Genomic DNA, 21,296 nt, shown 5'->3' on the forward strand with positions numbered 1-21,296 from the left:
TCGGAATTAAAGTGTTTCCAGGTAGTTTACATGGGAAGTATTCATTCCGAATGAGAGTTTACACGGGAGATCAGTGTAATCACCTTTTAATCGCCTTTATTCGGGTCTGCGCAAGGTTTGGGGCAGGGAAGGTTTCTGATTGGATAGGGGGCGGGGCGGATGTTATGAGTTTATGTTTACCAGAAGAAAACACTGTAGTCCTTGTTCCGGATAACAAGACGCTTGACGACGCTATTCTTTTGCCTTTTTCTGGCTTGTTTTACTTATATTCTTGAAGCAGCAGTATGACAACAACCTTGTTCTGCTAATGCTTCGTCTGTTGAGGAGGAGAAGGGAGGTAGAAGGTCGAAGAAGGGAGATAGAAGACCGTGCTTCGGTGAATGGAAACCGCTTAGTGCAACAAGCACCAGAAGGGCAAGGAAACGAGCATGAGCAGAAAGACTGGAATGAACTTAAAGAGGAATGAGTGTATACAAGTGCGAGAAATTCTTTCATTCGGAATTCGAAACGGAATATTCCAGCCCCTTACATCGGATTGAATTTTCAATCGCATTGGCGATTGAATTAGGTGTTAACAAGATCACTCTTAATAGGAATGAACTTTAATTCCGAATGAAAAGGGAATTAAACTGTCCATGTAAACGCACTCACTGACAATCTAAAAAACACCGCTCAGATGGCCAGGGTTTGATACGTGACATACCAAAGGAACCAGTCCCGTCAATTTGCGGGATGGGGCTTTCCATATGATTAGCATGATGCTACAACAAAACGAGGGGTATCAGAGGAGAAGCCAGGATACATATCGGTATTTGGAAGTTTCACTTTCACTTCAATCAGAAACAAGGTTTATCCAACATTAGCACAAACCAACCTAATAAATGCTAGCATCGTAAGTTTCTGCAAACCACGGTTGAGTACATTTGTTATTTGTTGTACTTACTAAAGATCAAGTTTTGGCCTGAAATACCAGCTTTTGGTGGCACTATCCCAGCAGGAAACACAGCGACGGGTTGCTGAAAAACCCACGTTTGGTCGTCAAAAAGACGCTGGAAACACAGCAATGACTGGCTAAAAAACAATTGGTTTTGATGTTTGTTTGTCTTGAACAGTGGACTGCAGCTTGGCAGGCATTTCGCCTAGATGACATGCCAACCACTGTCCCCTTCACCTCTCGAGGACAAAGTCAGCTCATACTGCATCACTTTAGAAATGAAATAATATGTATATAATGTACAAATGTTTCCGTGGTTTGCACAAACTGCAGTACAATGCCAACATTCTCTTCTGATGACTGGGCTCCACATTATTAGCTGTTGGGTGGTGTAGTCAAGCTGAAAGCTGATGTTTTCTACTACCGTTACATTTCTAATGTTGTAGAGAACGATGAGCAGAGTTGAAGATGAGTGGGTATGCTCGAGCTGCTGAAGGGTGGGTGGAAATGGAGGTGGGGACCAATATGAATATTCATAGATTGTGTCATACTAAATGTGGCAGAGGTGTAGAGTTACATCAAAGCCATTTTAAGGAATGAAAGTTTTTTCTTTTGGAAAAACCCTTCTAAATGTTCAATTTGATGATCAGAGATGAGTTTTCAGGGGTTTAATTGATGCCAGGAGAGGAACTTTAATGTCATTTCATTTTAACCATCTCCCATTGATAAAACTGAGTTGAAAAGACCCTGACTGCTTTCATCACATGAAAGGCACATCCTGTTTGTAGACTCTCTGTGGCTCACCTGATCGACGTGTATGTAGTAGTAGTGCGAAGTGTGGTAGATGGCTTTGAAGAGTCGATGAAACTGGCGGGAGGCTCGTCCATGGACCACCAGGACAAACGCTATTCTGACCGGCTTTGATGGAAAGCTCTCCGCAGAGTCCTCGTCCCACTGGACGTTAGCGTTGGCTTTACCTGTGAGACAGACAGACAACATTTAGTGATACCAGTGAATACACATCTTGTATTAACCACACTTTATCTACACAACATGGCATGGATTCTTCATCAGTAATATAATCAGGGGTTGTTTGCGTTTTTGATTGCCAAATCAAATCTGTTATTTATTTGCTAATCTATGAGTGGCTGCAGAAACGGTGCTAATAGTCAATATATGATAGTGAGCACCAATAAATACCCTCAAGGGCCAAGAAAAGCAACTGCATAATGAGTTTAGTTATTAATGATAATTAAATGTTTTTCTTTCATTAAACAATAAATGGATAAAGCTAAATAACGAGGTTGCTAGGCAACACTGTAAGCAGCAGTTGGAGTGGTATGATTGGTATATTCATAATAATTAGCTGCTATGTCGCCAGTCAACATTTAGTAGGTTCATTTTCTTTTATATTGTCTCTAAGTGTGCAACGGTCTGAACGAAGGAGGTACCTTTCAAGGGAGGAGAAAGCACACTGATCAATTTACAGCCTTTAATAGTGCAAACAGTCTAATGTTTCAACACCACTGTGTCTTCATCAGAGTCAAAGAGAGCAAAGACAAACAGGTACACGCATGCTGTACGTAGTCAGCCTACAGGTGATCAGTTTCAGTGGATAATTGGTTGATGAGGATTTCAAATCTTTTGGGTGGTGAATACACAAGTGGGAGTTGCAATTGTTTGTGCACCACAATCACACAAATAACACAAGAACACAATAATCTCTGTAAGTTACAAATAGAAAACGTATAAAATAGACAAAATAAAAGTACTGCATCCATCACCTGTAACAAATCAATGAAAACAGGGCTCAACTGTGTTAAGAGTATCAATCCAGACTCTGTTCATCTTTCTCTCCATGCCCTTATAAACAGGAGTGTAGTGCTGGTGCGGCGCTCTGGAACAAAATGATGCTTCATCTCTTTTCTTCCTCCAAGTAAGTAGATAAAGCTTAGATTCAAATACATTTTTTAAGGACTTGAAGATGCAATCATTACTAAACCGCATGTAATGCAAAAGAACCAATAAAAACAAGTGGAATAGTCAAAGGCGTCATATTGAGATTGAAGGTGTTAATTCACAATGTCAGCTCCTGCACTGAGTAACATACAAGGGAGTGTACCACCTTAAAAGTTGCCGGTAGCTGGTGGTGTTTTATCATAAAAGAAAGATAATTAAAATTAAAGGTAATAATAGATTATAACAGAATTTTTATGACCCCAATCTAGTGCAGCCACGGCTCTGATATGAGTCTTTAAAGCTCTTATAGTTTGTCCATCATAAACTGGACCAAAGGGACATGTCAGCATGTAGACAACACGTCTGCCGCAGCAGCTCATGAAAGATTTTATGGAGCATTTTCTACCAGTGCATGGATATTTAAAGTACTTGGTATCTGACGAGTTAGAACATTGTGCACAGTGGCTGCACTGAAAAAAACTGTAGGTTGATTATGCAGCCAGGGCACAGTGTTAGGTGGTTTTCTAGCATCTGAATAAACCACTCTGTCTCTCAGAATGCATTTAAACAGGATCAAGAAATGCACTGAGCTGAAGCTATGTAGAGATGCCTAACTTTTGAGGACATTCCAGTGTTTAAGGATAATGTTTTTGACCCTGTCAGGCAGAGGAGAGTGTTCAGTGAAGTAAGTAACCCCTGAGGTGGTAGCTCTTGTTTTCTTCTCTAACTTATCTCCCAGAGGAAGTACCTGTTTTATAACTACTGATCAATATTCTCTATGAAGATATACAGTTAGATAATAATGCTGCCACCAAGTGAAAAACACTGCCTGTAGCAAGCCTCCACTGTTTCATTTAAAGGGATACTTCACCAATTTTCAACCAGCTTTGTATCATAACAATGTGGGTAGTATGTGTAAATGAACTGTGGTGAATTTCCCTCCATCTTACCAGCGCCCAGATCTCCTTGCTCATCTGTCTGTTTGCGAAACACATCATCCAGTGGATTTTTGCTGGCTATAGGGCTGTTGCTTGATTGTATTGTATGGTCCATGCACAGTATACACTCTACTGCTCCGAGAGTGTGGTGCTCTGAATAACAGAGTGTGTTCTGGCATTCAGAGTGAGTATTTCCGAACGCACTCAAAGAGTATTGAAGCAGATTAAGACAGAGCTGCTCCTATCTCTTTCTCACACTCTCTCAAACTCAGAAACGAAACTAAGATTAAATGGTGAAACTAGGCAGTGCTTTTCACAAACAAAACAAGATTGAGATACTGTTTTTCCACGTATTTCTCGTCCAAAATGCCTTGAGGAACATACTTTAGTGCAGTGTTTGGGTGTTATATGAGAATTTGTGAACAAGAAACGGGCACCATACTGTTTCCTGTATTGTAAAAATGGAGGCTGAAAAATCTGGATCTGAAACACAATTTAGTTTTTCATTTTACTGTAATAAGAGATTGTTTCATACCAGTTGGCTGCCATAATGTTTCCTGTGTCAAGCTTTACATCATCCACCAGCAGGAACATTTATTGGTCTGCAGGTTTCCTACCTCTTGAACAAATGCAAATGCTACAGCTCTTTTCCAGTTTTCTCTCCTTATAAAGTACTGATTTCAAAAATAATTCAGAAATTGGTGCTTTTTATAAGTTTTATGAAAAAGACCATCTTTCCAGCAGTGAAATACATTTTTAGATACAACAGATGTTGTCAGGAGGTCAGGATTATGCAGAAAGAAAGAAAGCTGTGCTACAACTGAGACATTAATAAATAAATACATGAATAAATAAGAACAAAAAACTCATACAGCTATTGCAGCCCTGCCGAGGAAGAAAAAAAAGCATAACCACAACACCATGACTTGCTCATCCATTTTTTTATGTGATTGAATTGGAACTATGACAATTTCAACCAGACACTACACACACACTGTAACTACTATCCTCATTCAGACAGGAATCCTATAAGCAATTCCTCTGGGGCTTTCAGGGTGGAGCACGGTTTGACAATGTGCCATCATTCCTCTCAGGCAAAACTCCCTGAAGATGCCTTGGATTTCACACAATGACAACAATAAGCATGCAGGCAAACACCCACCCCGGTCGCGGCCTGCCAAGCCACTATCAAATTAAACAATTCCAACCATCTCTGGAGAGTCACTGGTAACCTCGCATAGCTCCATTGTGTAGTTTTGTACCATCCTTAACCGCTCAAAAACAAACACTTGCACTTCAAAACCTGAGAATAAAAAAACCTCAAAGCAGTTCTGCACCATCAAGTCCCTCAACATTATGGCAGACATTGTTTGTTTTCAAATCTTCAGTTATTACAGCAAATGTGCAGCTTATGCGACATGTTTGTTCACAGAATGTGCCTTAAGGAGATTAATGATTATAATTTGGGACTTCAGTTCCCAAGAGCCCATCTGTGCTGAAGATGTAGAGGAAGCTGAGGGAGGTGGGAGCTGTTTGTTCCCCTGAGGTTACGTTTCCTCAAAAATGCCCCTCCCAGCTCCTTTTCCCGTCTGGCCCGAAGCTTCCTGCAATTACTCAAAATTTAAAGGCAAGTGTCCGACATGTCTTCTCTTTATGAGTCGACAGGGACGGGCCAGAAAGGCCTGGTCCCTCCAGTTCAACTGATGTCATTCATACAAATTTAAGGGCAGGTGTCCAACATGGCTTTGTTTAAAGGTTGACCACAAGGTTGGGGTTAATGACACGCTCCCTTGGCTCCAATTGGCTCCAATTGGCCCCAGTTGGCCGTGGCTTCTGTCAGTCACTCATACTTATTTCTTGCTTCCCTCTCTCTCTTACTCTGCATGTACGTGTGTGCATGAATGTGTGTGACAGCTCAGGGGGGAAATCTGCTGTGGGCCGTATCAGATTGAACGGTAATTGGTGGCCAGCTAAGAAGGTTCACTGGTTTGCTTTGCACACGGATAATTGGCCAGTCGCTTCACAAAGCACTTTGAGAGTGTGTGCTATGCTAGCTAGCTGAACTAATGAGCACTGCTGTGTGTGTGTGTGTGTGTGTGTGTGTGTGTGTGTGTGTGTGTGTGTGAGAGAAGTCAAATTTTACTGTCAGTTTTGTTGAGCATGTGTGTTTATCTGCAGAAGAGCTTCACGTGTAGTATTTTTTGAACAGACTGCACCTGAAGACACCGCAGGCATTTTTTTCTGAAAGAAAAAAAAAGAGAAGCCCTGCTCTTGAACTCATCACTCTTCATCATCCTTCCCATCGCCATCAATCTTTTAAACTGCCTCTCCCTCATCTGCTATCACCCTACTCTCTTCCTCCATCATCTTGTGTAACTTCAGGCTCTTACCCACCCTCCATCTTAACTGCTCATATGAGAGGTTAGAACAAGAGCTGAGCTATATCCCAAAGGGCTTGTACCAAATTGCATTTGAAAATGTCTCGGGGATGGCGTCTGCTCCTTCAAACCATTCACAGAGCCAGGTTTGCAGACTTATAAATCATATCCATGGCTTTGATTTATATGAATACAAAACAAATGTCATTTCCTTTCCTTTAAACCTGTAATGACAGATTTTTTGGTCACTTGGGGTCAGAGCAAACACAACACTGAACACAACACTGACACGTTATCACCTCTGAATATTGCATCCTCTTTTTATCCTGAAAACTGGGAATCTTTGCACATCACCTAGAACACATTTTTGCACATTCCTGCCTCGCTCTTTCATTTGAAACAGTTACAGCATACATATTTTTTAAGTAGTATCTTTTAATATTTTTATTGTAACGTTTTCTATCCTATTTTTAGCTGAAATGACCTGGCCCAGAATCGTCCCGAACTCGGCATGCCGGATGAAATTAGCCGGGCCAGGTCCGGTTGCCCGACTCAGCTGACACTTTGCATGGAAGACGCCCAAGGATCCCGCCAAATCAGCTCGTCCGATTCCTGCTGCCGGCACTGTCATCACTGGGCCATTATCAGAAATGACCTTGCCAAGCTTCGGCCCAAACTAGGCATGCCGGATGACATTAGCCGAGCTGCATCCGGTTGCCTGACTCAGTTGTCCCTTTGCGTGAATGACACCCCAGAATCGGGCCAAACACGCTGGCCTGATTCTGGCTGCGCACACTGCCATCACTGGGCCGTAATCAAAAATGACCTGGCCCAGCATCAGCCCAAAGTTGGCATACCAGATTAAATTAGCCAGGCCGCATGCAACAGCCCGACTTGGCTGAGACTTGGTATGAATGACGCCCCAGAATCTATGCAACAAACACCAAACACCAAATTCCTTGTATGTAAAAACATTCTTGGCAGTAATGCAGATTCTGATCTGATTGTTGAGAGTTTAAAAAAAAAAACGATGACAGATGACTAATATTCTGACAAAATTACAGACATTTCCACCTTAAACTGATGCAGAAAGGGCAAAAAAAGGTGCATAAAAATCACCAGAATGCAGGAAATTAAAAATTTCGTATCATATCTTATGTTGAAACAGAACACCCCTGAAACAAGCTACCCAACTAACAGCATGTTAAGCAAACTAGCATGTTTCTATCACGCTGCTCAACCCACCAAGTAACAACCACACAAGTTTCCTCCGCCATGTCACCTTTAACGAGCTACAAAGCGCACACTTCTGTCTGTCATATCACCTACTAACACCACAGCTAACAAGATGCTAGTCAACAACAACCTGCTGGGTGAAGTATCTGGCTCTTTACTCACTAAATTCTCCATTAGATTCGCAAAAAAATCACTAAGTCTCTGCTGTTTAGTGCGGGGCAGGTAGCATATAAGACCTTCTGAAAACAGCTGTCTGCTGTGGCTGCAAATGGTGGTGATGGTGTAAGAGCGTTAAAAGTGAACCCAAACAGTACAGTTGCAGGCTAGAATACCAAGAGCTTAAAAAAAGCTATAAAGCTCATAGAGCTGAGGGCAACTTCAGATTGTGGTGCTACTTCTCTCTGAGTTTGTCACTACTGCGCGACTGGGTTCGTATAACACATATTGTTATGATAAATATATCGATTATAGCAGCTTTAGTACTTCACCTACAAACTGACCAACTCTAATTACTCCCTGTATGTTACCTGAAATTTGTGATGAGAACTTTGTTTTTCTTGCATGCCTCTGTGGTGAAAAGAGAATCCAAAAAAGGATAACATTCTTCATAAACTGAAGTGAACAGGACCACGTTTAACAACAGCAAAACTATATCAGACAACTTGTGCAGTATAGCAAGTATCAATTATCCAGTAATATGCTCAGTACTTCCCGAACACATGCATTTTCACTAAACACTACAATTTAAAACACATCAGTACAAACTGTCTCACACACGGACGAGTAGTGTGCTTGGGCACGCTCAGGGTCACTACTCGTAGACAGAGGTGTTTTATATTATAGTGTTTAAGAAAAAATACATGGTTTAGCAAAGTACTGGGCATATGACTGGATAAATGAGACTTGGGTTATGCTGCAAGGTATATGTGAGAGTTTCCAAATGGAAGTTCAGTCAGGAACACTTTAGTCAAAGAAAACTTCATTTCCATTTGCAGTATTATATTTGGCTGTATGTTCTGGGGCCTCTCTGCCTTTCCTTGGGACTACGCAGAAGCCTCTTCCACACACCTACATGGAAAGCCTAAGGTGGAGAGAGCACACCTCTCTGCCCTTCCACGCGCTTATCTGGAAAGCCTTAAGGCAGATAGAGCACACTTGTCTGCCCTTCAACGTGTAAACAAGAAAAGCCTTGAGGCAGAGAAAGCAAACCCCCCTGCCCTTCCATGTGCCTACATGGAAAGCCTAAGGCAGGGAGAGCAGCAGAAATATATATTCTTTAAAGTATGATTCGTACAAATATCCTTTTCAGTACAAGGCCATTAGGTTAAAGCTACGTGGGTACAAGGTCACTGCCTGCTACAGTAGTGCCCCTGCTGGAGCAGTGCAGCCCAGTTATATCATTATAAGTCAAGTTAGCATATGGGAGGCAAAGAAATTAAACATGTTCCTCCTGTATTCAATGATGCTAATAACAAAGCTATCACAATTGCTAATCTAGCCGAGGCCTCAAGGACAGCATACCGATCAAATCAAATTGGACAATTTTCTGCTAACAAGGTTAGGACTTGAATTGGGAAGGGGAACAGAGGAGGGAAGAGAGAGAGGGAGAGAGAGAGATAACACATTGGCAGGCAGCAGGCAGGCAGACAGACTGAGAGTAAGAAAGAAAAGTGATTTAATTTAGCTGTCGTGTTGTTACAGCCCAGCCACCAGGGGAAAGCCCTTTTCAATTTCTTTGTCTCCTTTGATCAAACTGTCAGTTTGAGTGGGATGGTGAGTTGCTGTGTGAGATGACAGGAGCTTAGGCACAGACAAACGATACTCCTGCTCTTGGGAAAGGGAATGTACAAAAGTTGCTAAGTCATGGTGCCTACTCGAGTTTTAATAACACGAGCGAGGGCCAGGAAGGTATCTGACTACAACAGGCAGGATGTATAATAGCTTTCTCCTCCTCCCCTGCTGTCCACACACCCTGCATTCAGTCCACTCCCATGTGTGTAAATGCATGTGTGTGTACGTGCTGTTCGATTCAACGCAGTTGCTGATGCGTGCTGCCCACCGATGGCGGCAGCCGCAACAGATTATGTTTACAGAATCCACAACCAGACTGCAGATGTCCATAAATTCTTAGAGAAGAAAAAGCGTGTGTGTGTTTGTGTGCGTCTGTTTGAGAGAAAGAAAGGAGAACCTGTGTTCTGTGGCCAGCTTGACAAAACAAATGAAAATTGAAAACCAATTTGGAGAGAATACGAGCAGCATCCCCATTTTCTCCAACAATTTACTTCACCAATTATGTATCGGCAAAGAAGGAAATTTCTTGCCTTTGACGAGAATTGCAATTACAAGAACAGGAAATATTTGACCATGTAGTAAAGCCTGACAGGTCAGACCACACGCTTTGTACTTAGCTTTGCAGATACTATGTTACTTTTTTGCTACAAAAAGCTTGTACAACAGTGAGGAGGAGGAAACATGTAAAAGCAAAGAAATAGCAAATTATACGAGGAAAGGACAACCTGTCAGCACTGTTTTCAGGAAGTTTTCTATGTATCTTATACTTAAGTAAATCTGCTAGAATAATCAGCTCAAGCATAAACCGCTATCAGTTCATTCTTCTTCTCTTACTAAATCTATTGTGAAGTTTTTTTTGGAGTGTGTAGGATTTAGGGGGGTATACTGGCAGAAATGATGTATAATATAAGAAGTAAATTGTCTTTAGTGTATAATCACCTTAAAGGAGAATCAGTGTGTTTTTAGTACCTAAGAATGAGCCAATCAAATCTAAATAGGGAGCAGGTCCTTGTCTACGGAGATCGCCATGTTGCACCACCCTGTTTCTACAGTAGCCCAGAACAGACAAACCAAACACCGGCTCTAGATGGGTATATCTGTGTTTTTACGTCGTCCACTGAAGTTAAAAGTCCCTCTGCAACAACAGCATTAGAAAAACACTATTTTTAATGTAAAACTGCTTAATTTAGTTTTTTTTTTATGATTGTTTTTTTTTTACCAGTTTTAAGTATCTGGTCTGTTTGTTTTGGAGAGGAAGAGATAGATAGGATAATTTGGCTACCTATAAAAACCTTGAACGTCCGGATCTTAAGTCATCTGAGAAAATGCTGAGCACACATTAGCAGGTGCGAGGCTTACGGCCTGGTTCCAACATGTGCTCCAGTGCTGGACAAACACTGCTTTGTAATGTGAAACTACCTTATACGGTAAAAGTCTCCTGAATGATGAATACTGGAGGAATTCTTATTGAAGAAGTTCAGCTGGTTGAAATCTGCGATCCTCACCAACAGACATGACTTAATCTCCCTAAAACTTACACACTGCTCCTTTAAATCATTTGAGATGAACAATTGTTTAAGGAGTGTTGCAGTGAGCACCTCTTCAGAGTGGCCCCTCTGTCTCATCTTTTAAAATATATTTGTGTTTTTAACTGAGTTATACCTCCCAGACTAAGATGGTAAGTGCTTTAGCATCCTCCATCCACTTACATGAAATGGTTAGCATTAGCTTTGCTATGCTACACTTTTGAGCAACTCATCAGCTCTGTGTACAGATTTGGGTGGTGTACTCCAATCTGCTAGTTAGCTTATCACAGTAGCTTTCGTGCAGCATGCATGGGAATGAATCACAACTTTGGAGAATGAGAATGGGTTGCCAACTCTGACAATAGTCAGGTACTAGCTGTGCACGCATAACGTGAACCAACCTGCAGCACAGTATCAGGTATATATATATATATAGATTCCGGTCCCCAGTGTATCTCCGGTCCCCAGTGTATCTCCAGGATGTGGCAGTCAGAATAGTTGAATTGGTGTGCATGTATTTCACTGTATGTGGTGTTTTGTTTGCCTTCTGTCATTATCTGTAACTGCGTATCTTATTAAGGGTCATGGGGGGGCTGGAGCTTTTCCCAGATGAAATTGAGCGAGAGGCGGGGTACACCCTGGACAGTTTGCCAGACTAACACCTGCATGCCTTTGGACTGCGGAATACCCGGAGAAAACCCACACTGACACAGAAAAAACATACAAACTCCATACAGAGGGGCCCCAGTTGGCCGGCGGGTTCGAATCCGGAACCCTCTTGCTGTGTGGCGACAGTGCTAACCGCTGCACCAATGTGTGCCGTGTGTGCAATGTGGACAGATATCAGTGTCTGTAAAACCCATTTCAATCATCCTTTTCCCGGTGCAATGTATTCTACAAATAACCCCGTATTGAAATCTTATCAGAATCAAATAATCAATCAGATCAATTACAATGATGAACTCACCCTCGATGGGGCAGAAGCGAGCGACCTTCTCAGGCATTAAATGCCCTTCCCTGTGTCTACAGTACACCTCAGCAATCTGTTGCCGGCACTCCTTGCTCTTGGCTCTGGATAGAGCTGAAATGGCTTCCTTCCCACTGATCTCGCACTTGGGTGGCTGGTCGTAGGTCACCTCCAGCGGCGCTGCAGTCACCTGCCTCCTGTGCGGGTGCTGATGTCTGTGCTGTGCCTGGGCCTGCTGAGCCTGTGAGGCACGGTAGTGTTGCCGCGACAGTCCCGCGTCGCCCTGACTGCCTGGGTGGGAGGCGTTGTTACCGACCGCCAGTGGCTGGTGGCCTACAGGCAGCACCTCGTTCGAGCTGCGGCCCAGACTCGGAGAGTTGTCCCGCCAGGTCTGCTGCTGGGCGTGGGCCTTCTCCTGCAGATGTTCCCGCTGCTGCTTGCTGCTGGTGGCCCCAACAGACTGCCGGTGTGGCTGTGAGCGCGCACCAAAATTACTATTGTCTATGTTCTCAAAGTCTTTGGGCACAGAGTTCTCGTTGTTGCTGTCCACTCTGCTTTTCTCCTTCGGCCGGTGGGAGTAATATCCATCCTGGGTGAAGAGACAGGGAGCAGGAGGAGGGAGACAAGGGAAGCGTTGGGTAAGTGGTAGGGAGTGAGAAAAGAGGAGGGGGGAGGACACAAACAAGAAAAACAAGATCAGAATTGAGTGAGCGCGGTGCATATCAAATGTCGGATTAACAATCAATGTTGAATGTATGAGTGGGCAGTGCGGCATTGAACCGTGAGGCATGAAATGAAGTAGCAAGGTATTGAGTGTGAGGACTACAAGGTGCAACCTAACTGGAGGTGATGCAGGGCCGAGGGCTCTACCGCTCCGTGCCATCATCAGATTAGCCCCGGTTTCAATTAAATTCTGCCTCAAATGGGCCCAGCACTCCGTAAACAGATTACCAAGAAGGGATAAAGGGCCAGAATATGACTGTGAGGTTGTGTGGGTGTTTGTGTTTACGCGCGTGTGTGCATGCATGTGTACGACTCCTTTTTCAGCCGAGCCACATGAGGATGTGAAGAAATTGTAGTGGTGTGGCGTGTGACTGGAAAAGGCTGCACTTGTCAGCGCCGTGTGTCTGCATATGTGAGATAGTGTGTACGTGTGTGTGAACGTCTGAATGTACAATTTCCCTATCTTTCCAGCAGAATAGGCTGAAAGCGAAAGGAGGGGCACAGGGGAGAGCAAAAAGAGGGAAAAGGGTAATGAGTGAAAGTGGGGAGTGCAAGGCAACGGAGCGCTGACACGAGGCATGAGTTCTGCTCCCAGGAAGCGCTGGCGTGTTCCAGTGAAATGTGCCACGATACATCAAACGGAAAACTAAGAAAGCTGACTGGCTGCCACACCACTGTTGCACACCTTGCTAGACACACAAGAGAAGAGGCGAAGGGGGGTGAAAGTAAGGGAGGGGAGGGAGAACGGAATGACAAACAGCAGTCGGGGAAAGATAGAGCTCATAACAACGGGGATCCCTGATGTGTTTCTCCATTTACAAGACACGGGAAGAGAAGAGGAAGGGAAAGGAGGGAGGAAGAGTGTGATGTGAGGTGTGTGAGACAGAATGGAAGCAGGAGAGGTGAGGGAAACAGGGAGGCAAGTGAGATGCTATTGTGAGGCAGACGCGGCAGCATGGAAATGTCTTTCCACCCCTAAAGCCAGGCCTGTTATCAGCCCATCAACCTTCCCTCGCTGCAAACACCTTGTACCAGCACAATTACAAAAGGTGGCTGGATGACACACTTTCACACTCAGAGAGACAGGAGGGGGATGATATTATAGAAGTGAAACAAGGAACAAGAACAGGATGAAAAACAGAGGAGGACACAAAACACTACTGTCATTGTCAGCTCCTTTAAAGCTGCTTCCTTGGCAGAGGTCTGATTCTCACAACACCGGATACCTTTAAGCTTCTGCCTTTCCTCTCCATCCGTCCTCTCCTCACTTCTCCTGTCCTCTCCTCTCACCTGCTCTGCTCTGTTCACCCCTGATCCCCTCTGCTCCACATCTTGTTCCCTTTTCCCTAGTGCACATCTCTCACACCTCCTTCTCTCCATCCTCCCTTTATTCTTCACCTCCATCTCCGCTCCCGCCTGTCATAACCTCTCCCTTCCTTGTCTTTCTCTACTTCCTTCACCCTGCCAGTTTAAACAGACCATGTTGTCTGAATGGCAGAACCTGCTAATCCTGCGTGTAACAGCTGCTTAGGCCAGTGATCACCTAAAAAGAAATCCCTACTTGCCGAGTTTCAAAGGGAATGCTTTAGGGGGCTAATCCATGCAGTGCAAGTCACTGGATGTTTGCAGAGGTGAAATGAGTCTGTGTGCATTCACAATTATGTGTGTACAGTGAATGCTTCTCGTGGCTTTTTTTTTCTTCTTAAAGTGTGTGTGTGTGTTTAAGGGAGGCAGAGAGCGAGTGAAGTAGAAGCAGCATGTGTTTGCCCTAGAGGACCGGATACTCTCGCTTTGAGTCCCACTGTGAGAGACATTAGGAGATGAGGGACACAGTTAAATTGGAAAAATGTCCAAGTGAGCAAATGTTACAAACAACAGCACCTGAATGCCCCTCAACCCGTCCCGGTGGAACAAATCTACTTTTCTTACAGCAAGCTGATAAAGCATTCTCCATGTTCTCTCATCACACTATTTACAAAAGCATGCCAAGCCCCTCTTTGCACACACACAGTCTTCAGCATGTCTGTCTGGACTGTATATAATAAAGGACTGATGTAAGGCTGCAACAAATTGGTATTTTAGTATTAATTCATCTTGTTTTCCAGTAATCATCATTTAGTCAAAATGAGATGAAAAAACTTGGAGCTGCTGATTGATGAAAGAGAGTCAGCTGATAGATCACATGATTCCTTTCTATGCAACCAATCGGCAGATTTCATTCAGGGTGCCCTATTTAAACCACTCTGTCCTGCCTACTGTTGCTGCTTCCTCTGCAAGCTGCTTTGCAACCTGCCTCCACCCCAGCTCCTCCTTTTCATGTTGTGTCTGACTTATCAATGTCATTTCTGTTTGTCATTGATGCTGCTCTGTTGTGTTCCCGGGGGCGTCTTTGCTGCTGCTCTCCCTGCCTTAGGCTTTCCATGTAGGCACATGGAAGGCCAGGGAGGTTTGCTCTCTCTGCCTCAAAGCTTTTCTTGTTTACACGTTGAAAGGCAGACAAGTGTGCTCTATCTGCCTTAAGGCTTTCCAGATAAGCGCGTGGAAGGGCAGAGAGGTGTGCTCTCTCCACCTTAGGCTTTCCATGTAGGTGCGTGGAAGAGCCAAATATAATACTGCAAATGGAAATGAAGTTTTCTTTGACTAAAGTGTTCCTGACTGAACTTCAACTTCGAAACTCCCACATATATCTTGCGGTGCCAATGCAGGCGAATGGAAGGGCAGGGTAGTTTGATCTCTCTGCCTCAGGCTTTCCTTGTTTGCACATGGAAGGGCAGAGAGGTGTCCTCTCTCTGCCTTTAGGCTTTCCACATAGGTGCTTGGAAGAGGCTTTCTGTGTAGGCCTAGGGAAGTCAGAGAGGCCGATTATTATTTTTTCTTTCTTCTGGTAATGTTGACTTGTTGCACACCCTTTTAGATAATGTAGCCACTGATTTCATAGATGCTACTGAAGCTGGAGTTGCAGCAAGCAGTATGGCTACTGGCTGGTCAGTCCCTTGTAATGCTGAACATCTGAAATGGATAAGGAAGCAGCAAGAAGCCCTGCAACTCACGTCTTCACTGAAGACAAGTGTTTGGGCGCAAATGGATTCTACAATCTTTGCCAAAGAAGGAGCAGGACTTATTTAATATGGTTTGCAAACGCACAGGCTGACATCAAATGCCATCACCCAGAGTTTAAAGAAGTGGAGCAAGTTTGAATCCTGAATCAACATTTAATCGAATCACAACCCCAAGAATCAAAACTGAATTGAATCTTAAGACACCAAAATATCAAAACCCCTGTTAATCTTCTCATCCAGCTCTTGGCAAGACAGCAATACTTCCCAAAATGTCAAACTACTCCTCTAAGCTTCAGGGAAAACAAGCAAGCAGTGGCACTACATCACACACCAAAGACCCCGTATCTAATAATGAAACGACTGATTTAATCTAGTAACTACACTGATAACAAGACAAGATAACGGTGACATTGATTGATTGATCATATTATATGTTCGCCTGCAGTAATTAATCACAGCAGCACATTGCAATGTTGAGGAAAAAATAAAACCATGTGAGTTTCTCCAAGTACAAAGAGCCCAATCAGTCACAATCAGATGCTGTTGTGTCTTGTGTCCTACCAGCCCTCCAGCCCCCCCAAAAATATTTAATTCACAGTCATGTAAAAAAAAAAAACAGCAAATCGTCACATTTGAGAAGCTGGAAGCAGCAAATGTTTGGTACTTTTGTTTGATAAATCAGCAATTACTTAACTGTTAAAATTATTCTAGAATCTGACCATGTGACTGATTAATCAGGTAATTGTTTTACCATGAGAGTGCTGTGTTTTAAACCACTTCTTTGAATGCATATCAGTCTGCTTTAATTGTTTTTTTAGGAGAAAAAAAAGCAAAATGCATCACAAAGATGTTGATTTGTTGCAAATTAATTGACACGGATAAGAGTTGAGGTTGGGCCCCATGTGGCCCTGAAGTGGAAATGAGTAGAATTTGTAAAGCTGGCACTGAGGAGATTCCTCTGGATAAACAATCTTCACACTGTGCCCCCTCCTCCCTCCCTCTCCTCCCTCCTCCTGTGAGCAAAGGACTCCAGTAGCTGTGCTGCTCTTTAATCTCAGGGACTGGGCTCTAAGCAGGAAGCGGTGGGGCACAGAATTAATAGTAGTGGCGGCCATTGAAGATAGGAGCTGCGTTGGACTGCAGATGGGGCTGGGAGCTGGGGGTAGCTATCGATTGTTACAGGGGATATGTTTTCTACTCCCTGGGAGTGTCGAGGAGGCCAAGCCAGGATTGCTTGGCATGCAGTGTGCTGGTTGTGCACACTCACACACACATTCACACACAAACAGCCCTCCCTAAGCTGAGGAGTGAGGAAAAAGCAAAGGGGGTAAACGTTTATATCATCCATCACTGGCAGGTACGTTTAGAGAGAGGCCTGTGGGGCTGGGACTTTCAGCACCCCCTCCGGGAATGGTTTAGTCCATTTCTCAACACAGAGCTGGTCCTTTCCACTTTCCCCCATTTCCTCTGCCACAGGGGGAAATATTTCACCTGTCCTTTTTTCTCTCTTTCCCTCTCTCTCCTTTTCTCTCCATTCCCCCGAATATCCTGTGCAGCAGAGAGAAAAAAAGGTACATATCTCTCTCTCAGCACCTGTCCAGCTTCACCCCTCTCCTCCTCCCCTGGCCCACGAATCATCCCTCGCTCTAGGAAGGAAAGCAGTTCATCTGCTCCGCCCCCCTCCCCTCCTCCTTAATGCCATCATTTACTGTTGCAGTCCCATGGTAGATGTGAGGGAGAGCTAGGTAGCAGCACATATCAGTTTCACCCCACCCTCCCAGCCCGCTCCCTTTAAAAGACATCATTCCTATGGGGCCGAGCGGAGATAAGCTACCGTGTGTGCCAGCAGCCCATCCTCTGTCAACGCAAGCCGGTGACAGCCATGCAGACAACCACCATATACATATTAAGTTTATTAGAAAATACAGTACTTCCTATGTGTGAGTGGGCGGGTGCTGAGACACCTCTGTAGCGTGCAGGCCAGCTTCTGTTACGACCTGGCTGCCATGTGGCTAACGAGCTCAGATTAATTACCTGGACTGAATCCCTGCAATACTCGGAGCAAGATGTGGCGTCTGGCATGACACGGGAGACTGATACACTGACAGACTTGGTTCACAGCTGCTCTAGCACCTCAGGACACCTCACGGAGAAATGAGCCAGGGTAGAGCGGGGACGACCTAAATGCTTAGTGACTTCTTAGAAGTCTTACTTATCGTAGCTTATCAGCTGGAGAGTTCGGGGGCGAGAGCAGCTGTTCTCTTCTGCTTTCTTAGATTCACAGTTAAGGTATCAAACGCAGTCTGGAAAGATTTACAAAGTATGGCAAAGCAGACCGAGCTTTAATTCAGTTCAGTGACAAATGGCCCCAGCAGGTCTATTCAACTGGCAGCTCGCGGGCCAACTCCGGCCATCAGATCAAGCCAGACTGGCCCGCTGAACAGTTCTGTTTTCAAATTAATAAAATTTAAAACCTGAAGAAAAGAAATCATGCAAATAAGGGTGCTTTCACACCTGTCCTGTTTGGTTCGGTTCAATAGAACTCAAGTTCATTTGGGTATGTGTGAACACAGCAATCGCGCTGATGGCTCGGGTGCGTGGCAAAACAACCCAACAGAGACCTTCTTGAAGAGGTGGTCTCGGTCCAGTTACAAATAAACGTTGCTGTGGTTCATTTGTGGTGAGAACGTGTTCTGACCCCGATGCGAACCAACTGCAGTCACATGACACATTGTTTGGGTTAAACATGAGCATGTTACAGTCCTGGAGGATTATTAATGTGCACCTCCTCCTGTACTGCCTTAATATGCACATTCAGCACATCCAATGCATCAAAACATTGTTTTCTAGTTGGAGCCGCGCCTCGTTTTCAAACTGTATGGTTTGACTAAAATGAACAATGACAGCAATATAGTCCACGATGACCAGCGCTAAAATCAACCTGCGTAGTTGTCCCTCCATTGTGACATTAAAACATGTCGAAATTATCTTTCAAGTGTACTCTTCCTTAACATTTTGTCTACTTCCTGGATTTTTCCCGCATGGAATTTCGGACCAATCAAGAGCAGCTTTCTTGAGCAAGGCATTTTATTTGATCCGCTTGTGAGAACATGAACCAACTCTAGGCAATTATTCAACTTTGAAACAAAATAAGTCCCTGAATCGGGCCTAAGCAAGCAAACTCTTGGTCTGAAAGCCACAACAAATCCTTCAAACCAGGAGAGCACCTCTTTGCGCTTGGCCTATTTGCCGCTGAAACCCACAACCTGCCGACGGGACTGAAAGGCATGGTTTCTTTACAAAATCAACAAAATTACACCATTTATCATAGCCAGAAACTGTAAAAACAAATCATTGTGGCATTTTTAAATTTCTGATGGTCCTTGAATGCATCATGTGAGACGAACAGTCAGGAAATGTACCAAAATCTGAGCTCCAAATGACGGTATTTCATTAAACTTTATTCTACATGTCACACTTAAAATTTGCAACAAACAAACCATTTACATCAACAAGATCCTGTAACAAAAAACATTAAATTCTCTACTCCTCAGCACAACCTGAAAGCCATGAATGACTCGGCTGAGACCAACAATCACGTGACAAATATTGAGTAAAACTTCGACTGAAATGTAGCTTGTTCACACAGAGGAGAGGACAAAAGTGTAGTAGTAGAGGTTTGAAAATGTAAGTAGTAAATGTAAATTTTTATGTTGAAAAATAAAGGTTTTGAAAATGTTGTGGTGTCTTGTGTCAAGTGTACATAGTGAGAATAATAGCTCAGGAAAATGTCTGGCCCATGAACAACATAGTTAAATAGCACTGGCCTACAGCGAAGGGTTTCACGGAGCTAAACTGAAGTTACCTGACAATAAAAACAATCAACTTGAAAACAGGTTTAAAGTATACAGATTTCATAAGAGAGGTCTTGTGCTTGGGTTCACTTTGTAGAGTTTTCACTGCACTCAGTCCCCTAGTTATGAATGTTTCCTGAGCTGCTGCTACCTCTCCCTTTCTTTTTCTCTCTTTTGGTCAATCCCTTCAATCCCCTTCTCCCCCAAGGGCTAAAACTTTAGGAATGCTGGTCACATGTAATGTAAGTGTGTATGTGTGTGTGCGCGCAAATGCACGATTAGCGGCAGCTCTGAATGAACAGTCTGGGTTTGGTATGCACAGAAGCCTCTTGTTGTGTGCCCTGCGACAAGCCCCGGAGCGAAAGTGGTGAAAAGGGATGTGTGTCTTTGTGTGTGCAAAATGTGCTACAAATACCTCAAGAAGACAGACAGCGAGAACCTCTGAAAACTACTTAAAGGCTTCACATTAGGGAAATGAAATTTGGAGAAAGGATGCATTATCTGAAAAGAAAGCAAAAATATGATAAAAATGCTTCTCCTCTGGGAATCTTTTTATACGGATAAATGATTGCAATCGACTACTTACTGCTGAAACCACTGAACAAAGATCAAAGTCTTCCAGAGACAAAGATACTGGGGTTGAGACTCGTGGGTATTCCACAAGTCAGAGGTGACTTCCCAAGCTGCTGTTGAATTTCCACTTCTTTCAGATATTTTTGTGTTGTAATTATTTGGCTTCACTGACTGTATTAGCATGCGTGGATTTCAACTGGCCAAGAACGGAAAAAAAACAAGACTCCTGCCCTCCAGACCACAGAAACAAGACAGACAGACGGAGTTCCTCTTCCTCAAACTAGCCTTTTTAAATAGCCTACAGCAAAGCTGCTGAAAAACTCCACAAAAGACACGTCTGAAGAAATGTATTAACTGTGGAGGATTCTCTGAGGAGCTCCAACGAGACCATAGTGGAATTAAAAAATACTTCTGCTTTCCTCACAGTGTGTTTGCATGCCACTGGAATTCTTCAATCCAGTTGCCAGAAAAAAATGCTGGCATTGAAGTTTTTTGCAAACCACAGATATTAGTACATTATTATGTAGCAGATATGTTGAAACTTTGTATTCCAACAACACTGTGGTTAATGGTGGTTAGATTCAAGCACAAAAAAACAATTGGTTACGATTAGGAAAAGATCATGTTTGGGCTTCAAAAACCCAGTATGGGTGGTAAAATCCCAACTGAGAAGCCACTGAAAACAACCACTTTTTCTGGCACTACCCCCACAGAAAACGCAGTGATGTCTCTGTAAAAAAACAAAAACACTCTCTTGCCACAATCTCCAAAGGAAACACAGTCATAGATTGCACCCCACATTTGGTGGCTAAAAAGCTCCTGGAAACACAACGATGACACACTAAAAACATCAGGTTTTGTTGTTTAGTGAACAGAAAATGCTAAAACTATTGGCACCATATTCCAGAAGATATAGTTAAATTAAACAGATTTGGGTGGTCTTACCCAGATTGGTAGTTAGCCTAGTTAGTTTTCCTACCAAGTAGGGTCCATTTGATATATTTGGTACTTTATTCCGTGACAGAAAGATGTTTTAATGCAAGTGCAAGGAAAACAAAGTTAATTGAAGTGAAAGGACGCTGTCAATCAAGCATGATGTTACAACCATCCATCCATCCATCCATCCATCCATTTCCAACTTCCTATCCAAAGCCAGGTCACTGGAGCAGCAGGCTGAGCAAAGTATTCCAGACACCCAGGGATCCCAAGGCGTTCCCAAGCCAGATGAGATATACAGTATAATCCCTCCAGCATGCCCTGGGTCTACACCGGGGCCTCCTACCAGTGGGACATGCCCGAAGCACCTCTAATGGGAGGCGCCCAGCCAGGAGGCATCCTGATCAGATGCCTGAACCACC

General features: G+C 43.7%; 1 protein-coding gene across 1 annotated transcript in view; it reads right to left on the minus strand.

Moving 5' to 3' along the window:
• The window catches only part of xylt1 (xylosyltransferase I), a 126,343-nt gene that overhangs the window by 47,362 nt on the left and 57,685 nt on the right, over positions 1-21,296 (minus strand). Inside the window, exons 2-3 of the mRNA XM_033624657.2 lie at positions 11,730-12,318; positions 1,739-1,911 (exon numbers count right to left, since the gene is read on the minus strand). Coding sequence (XP_033480548.2) covers positions 1,739-1,911; positions 11,730-12,318 — 762 coding nt within the window. The remainder of the gene's footprint in view (positions 1-1,738; positions 1,912-11,729; positions 12,319-21,296) is intronic.

This window comes from Epinephelus lanceolatus, chromosome 3 (genome assembly GCF_041903045.1).
Source record: "Epinephelus lanceolatus isolate andai-2023 chromosome 3, ASM4190304v1, whole genome shotgun sequence".
NCBI classification, from domain to species: Eukaryota; Metazoa; Chordata; class Actinopteri; order Perciformes; family Serranidae; genus Epinephelus; species Epinephelus lanceolatus.